This window comes from Rhinopithecus bieti, unplaced genomic scaffold (genome assembly GCF_001698545.2).
Source record: "Rhinopithecus bieti isolate Rb0 unplaced genomic scaffold, ASM169854v2 scaffold_12049, whole genome shotgun sequence".
Lineage (NCBI taxonomy): Eukaryota > Metazoa > Chordata > Mammalia > Primates > Cercopithecidae > Rhinopithecus > Rhinopithecus bieti.
This window is the reverse complement of record NW_016807278.1, coordinates 2,447,601-2,453,325: the sequence shown is the minus strand read 5'-3', so window position 1 is coordinate 2,453,325 and position 5,725 is coordinate 2,447,601. Positions and strand designations below refer to the sequence as shown.

The window sequence follows — 5,725 nt, the reverse complement described above, 5'->3', positions numbered from 1 at the left end:
ACTTGGGGACCTGTTCTACAAACTCTGGGGCTGGACACAGGGGCCAGACCACAGTTATTGGGGATTAGGCAGATGGAGGGAGACTACTCACTTCCACTGTCTACTTCCTTGTTTACCTGTTTTTCTGAATCTAATGGATCAGTTTGGTTGAGGAAGGCTTGAAGAAGTGCATCTGAGATGCACCAATGTTTAAATTGTTCCCCTTCCTCTGCCTAGAATCAGAATTTCTTTCCTCAAGCACACTTCATGAGGAACTCTCCAAAAGACCACCCACCCGCCTCCCACCTTTCAGGGAAACTTCCCAGACACTAGCACACGGGTGAGGGGCACACACACAGAACTACCAGAGGAGGGTTTTTCTCTTTCGTCTGCTTCTTTTTTTCTTCTAACAGATTATATTTAAAATAAGGTAAAAAGAAGGAACAAATTGCAGGAGAAATCTTGGTTAAAAGCTCACTGATCAAATTTTAAAACGTCAACGTGTTAGATTGAAACACAAAAGAAAAGTTTCTGATTATGTTAAGTTTTAAAAACAAGCTCGTTTTCTTCCAGTATGTTTGTACACAGGCCATGGCCTCCAATCATCTCCCACCTCTCAGGTCTCACCCAAATACTTCGCACTGGGTTGGTTTTGCTCACTCACTCCTATGTACCATGTTATCTGGAGCTTTCCCACTTTGAGATGAAAAGAGGTAAACAAAAGAAAAGACTCAAAGGTAAAAGAACAGATTCTGTTCTGGGGTTAGCAGTAACTCTAAATCCAGTAACTTCTGTGTGTATGTCTATATATAGAGATATAGACACACACACATGTACATACATATACACACACACATATGCACACACATTCTTTTTTTTTTTTTTTTGAGACAGAGTCTCACCCTGTCGCCCAGGCTGAAGTACAGTGGCACGATCTCAGCTCACTGCAACCTCCGCCTCCCAGGTTCAAGCGATTCTCCTGCCTCAGACTCCCCAGTAGCTAGGATTACAGGCATGCACCACTATGCCCAGCTAATTGTTTGTATATTTAGTAGAGACGGGGTTTCACCATGTTGGCCAGGCTGCTCTTGAACTCTGGACCTCCCAAAGTGCTGGGATTACAGGCGTGAGCCACCAAGCCCGGCCTCTTTTTTTTTTTTTTTTTTTACTCTTTTCAGGGCCTTTTGGTGATGTAACAGTGAAACCCTCCCCCAGAAACCAGGGATATGTGGTCCTATAAATGTAAACACACTGGCACTATGAGGAACAGATAGCTCTGTTTCTAACTACCTCACTGGGACTTCTGACCATTGCAACCTGAGATCCCTGGCTGCAGACAGCAGGAACCAGACATCCACAAGTTATTGTTTTTGTCCCCATGTTTTCATAATCCCAGAACTAAGTTCAAATTTTCTGAGTCCTGACTAAACTATTCCTAGCTAGAGCCAAAAATCATGAGAATGAGACTTTTTAACACTATTGCCACTGCAGTGTCCCGCTTGTTGTCTTAGAAGCATATACAGTGAATAGACAATGGTAACATCTGCCTCCTTTTCATTTGTGAGGCCAGAACATCACATTCCTCAGCTTTTACACATCTTAGACACTTTTTTGCTAAAGGAATAGCTTGGCGCTTCAGTGAGCTGCTGAATATGCTCAGTCATTCAACTCTTCACTGTCCAGGAGTCATCCCTGCCTGGGAAGGTTTCAAGTTTCCCAGCAAGCACCAGTTCCCTTGGGAGTGTGTCCTATAGTGAATAAATGTCAAATTCTCCCCATGGCCAAAAGGTGAGGGGGAAGGAAAGAATTAAGAGAGTGAAAAAGAAAGGTCTTTGCTTTCAAGTAGAATCATCTAGTCCTCTGTTTGGCTGCTCAGAATTGGACTTGCAGAGCCGATCCATGATGCCCTGGAGCATGGGCTGAACAATGCCCAAGAGAGGCCTCTTCAAGGGGTCGCCATCCCAACAGGCTTCCATCAACTGCCAGCACTCCTCATCAAACACAGGAAGACGTTCTGGGCGAGCCCCTAGAGAAAGGAGCATGGAAACAAGACCACAGTGAGGGACCCACCACATACAAAGAGGCATGACCAGCTCAAAGGCTGAATTCCCAGTGGGGCTCAGAATACTAAAGAATACAAGGAGTTTTGACTTCAATTGCAAACATCTAGGTTAGAACCTAACAATAAGAATAATTTAAAAAAAAGAAAGAAAGAAAGAAAGAAAAAGAAAAGAAAAACTGGAACACACTGGCATATGAAGTTGACATTTTTTTAAAAAGGCTTTTTGAGATAGTTCAATAGAGAGTTGACTAGAAGCAAAGGTTGACTTAAATATGTTTTCTGGATTCATGACAGTTTAAATGTATCTATGGCCCTGCTATGGAGTAGCCAGACAGGATGACAGGAGGCTGGGTGACATTGCCTGGGCTCAGTCTGCGCTAGCCAGGGGAGTTAGGACAAGGTAGTACTTGTGGCTCTTACCCCTTCGCACATTGTTCCAGAGATGGTCTTTGCTAGCACACCTCTCAAATGCCTCAGGGAGCTTGACAGAGCCTGAGCAGATATACCAGAAAAGAATTCCAAAAGCGTAGACATCCACGGAATTATCGTACTTCCCTGATGGCAAGAAAGGATGAAACATAATGAGCCGCGGAGAGTCAGGCAGCAGCATCCACACCATCTTGCCTCAGTAGAGGGTTGGCTTTTTCCAAAGCTTTTAACATCTATTATCTCTCAATAACAACCCTGCCAGGTGGGCAGGGCACATTTATAATGCCCATTTTACAATACAATCAAGTAAGACATTGGGAGGTCACAGCTCAATACTAAGAGAGCCAAGCCTAGAACCTGACAAAGGAAAAGGAAAATAAGGCCTGTCATTCTGCTAGGACAGTCAAAAAGATTAATCACAAAAAATTAAGGAAATAAAGTTGGAAATACAGGTGGGTAGGTATGTTGAAACCAGAATATAATAATTTTTAAAGTCAGGTACAAGAGTCTGGATTTAGTGGGCAGCAGGAAGTCATTTATGTTTTAGAGTAGGAGGTGACATGAAGAATATAGTATTTTAGAAAGATGATTCTGACAGCAATAGGGTGGACTGCAATAGAAACAATAAAAGAAATTTAAGTATGAAGTAACCAAAATAGAGTAACAGCAGTGGGATTAGAAAGTTTCTTCTTTTTTTTTTTTTGAGACAGAGTTTTGCTCTTGCTGCCCAGGCTAGAGTGCAGTGGCATGATCTCAGCTCACCACAACCTCTGCTCCCGGTTCAGTGATTCTTCCTGCCTCAGCCTCGCGAAGTAGGTTGGGATTACAGCAGGCACCACCACACCCGCTTAATTTTGTATTTTTAATAGAAGACGGGGGTTTCTCCATGTTGGGTCAGGCTGGTCTTGACTCCTGACCTCAGTGATCCAACCCGCTGGCCTCCCAAAGTGCTGGGATTACAGGTGTGAACCACCATGCCTGGCCGAAAGTTTTTTTTGTTGTTGTTAAGTAAATCTAGAGAAAGAAAAATGATGACTGTCTACTTAGTTCAGATGTTGAATACGGCTACAGCTGTCTCACTAACACCTAATCCTTACATGTATCACCCAGTGAAGGGCTGGGGGAAGACTCATACATGAAATGAAAGAAATTTAAATATATTGCTAATTTTAACTCTTACCAATACTAATGACTACCTTTCTATCTTTGCTAGCAATGGAACAATCACTCCCATCACTTGGGCTCAAAACCTTGCAGTCATCTTTTAGTCATTCTTTTCTGGTCACTAACTGTATCAAGTTAGCACCAAAATCTTGTTCCCTCTTCCTCTGAATTAATCTAAATTTCTCACATTTGTTTGTTTCCGCACTAACACCACCTTAATCATGGAGGCAACCATAGAAGACCAGCTATCTGGTCTTACCTTGGTTCCTCCCAAATCATCTTTACCTACTGTTGCTAAAGCTCATCTTCATCAACATTTTCCTTTGTCTCCTACTCAAAAGCTCAGTAGCTCCTTAAGTCTTGCACAACAAGCCTTGATTCTTCTGTGGGAATTTCAAGCTCAATGTATTTTATCTCCAACCTTGTTTGCTACTGTTCCCCAAATGGATTTCTTTCCTGTCACGCTTATTTCTATTCTGTGATTTTCTTCATTTCCCCTTCTTTAGCCTCCAGAATTTTCTCTCCTTTATGTTACAGGGTTGTACTATGGAGACAGAAAGTCCTAGACTTAAATCACAGGTCCATTACCTTTTAGCTCAATGTTTTTGGGAGTAGGTTTCTTCATCAGTCTGGTCTCAACTTTATCCATTGAATGGACATAAAAATCCATCATCATCACAGAATTAAACAAAATACATGAAAAACCTAGCCATACTGCTTATCTCAAGGTGTATACTTAATAAATGATTTCCCTTCCCACCTACCAATTTCCCAGATCTGACTCAAGTTCTACTCAAAATCTCACCTTCATCACAAAACCACTAAACATTTCCACCTTCATTTATTCCTTCTCTAAACACCAACAGTACATCATATAGCCCTTAATTTAGCACTTAATCATACATTGTGTTATACTGCTTCCTATTTTACCTCTCAATATAGCTCTATGTCAACTGTAAGTTCTTTAATGATAAAGGACAACTCCTATCACACAGGAGTTACTCAATCAATACTTTATGATTAAATAATTGGCTGATTATGGCAATTATGGCACGAATAACCCAGGGAGATGTCCAAATGGTGATTCCCATTTGTACTTTTTCTTTCTTACTCCTCTACCTCTTCAATTTCCCTGCTACTTGCCTTAGGTAGGTCTCCCCTGATCTGGTTTCTCCCTTGCCTGTGCCAGACCTGCCAGTAGTGATTGTGGAAACGAACTCAAGGGGTAGCACTCAGGATTAAAGTAATACACCCTGCCCAGACCCACTGCCTGCCCTCCAGCCTTACCTGTGAAAAGTTCAGGGGCCATATGGATTGGTGTCCCCACAATGCTGCCTGACATCATGGCCTCTGGCTTGCAGAATCCTAAGTCAGTGATCTTGGCACGGTTCTGCTTATCCAGCTGCCAACAAAGCAGGGCAAGAGTCACCTTGTTTCTGATCCTGCACACAGCAGTGCTGCATACCCAAGCTCAAAGGTAGGTACCTCAAAGTAGTGTCACTGGACAGGATTATGCTCTGAAAAATGAGTTGTCAGGTGATTTTGTCCTTGTACAAACACCAGACTGTGCTTACACAAACCTAGATGGTATACTTGCTACACACCTAGGCTACATATTAATAGTATGGTCTTTTGCTACCAGGCTACAAACCCGTACAGTGTGTTACTGTACTGAATACCATAGGCAACTGTAACACAATGGTATTTGTGTATCTAAACATACTTAAACCAAGAAAAGGTACAGTAAGAATACGGTATAAAAAATATTTTACCATTTTATGGTATACCTGCAGAGGGCATTTATAATGAATGGAGCTTGCAGAAGTGGAAGTTGCTCTGGGTGAGTCAGTGAGTGAGTGGTGAGTGAATGTGAAGGCCTAGGACATTACTGTACACTACTGTAGGCTTTATAAACACTGTATATTTAGGCTACACTATATTTATTTTTAAAAGTTTTTCTTCAATAATAAATCAACCTCTACTTACTGTAATTTTACTTTATAAACTTAATTTTTTAAGCTTTTTGTTTGACTCTTGCAATAAACACTTAGCTTACAACACACATTGTATAGCTGTACAAATATATATATA

General features: G+C 41.6%; 1 protein-coding gene across 2 annotated transcripts in view; it reads right to left on the bottom strand.

The window, feature by feature from the left end:
• Window positions 1-1,127: 1,127 nt before the first annotated feature.
• The window catches only part of DSTYK (dual serine/threonine and tyrosine protein kinase), a 73,064-nt gene continuing 68,466 nt past the window's right edge, over window positions 1,128-5,725 (bottom strand). For both annotated transcript variants that reach the window (XM_017880984.1, XM_017880983.1), the window contains exons 11-13: window positions 4,922-5,036; window positions 2,462-2,596; window positions 1,128-2,005 (exon numbers count right to left, since the gene is read on the bottom strand). In XM_017880984.1, coding sequence (XP_017736473.1) covers window positions 1,818-2,005; window positions 2,462-2,596; window positions 4,922-5,036 — 438 coding nt within the window. In that variant the 3' untranslated portion in view covers window positions 1,128-1,817. The remainder of the gene's footprint in view (window positions 2,006-2,461; window positions 2,597-4,921; window positions 5,037-5,725) is intronic.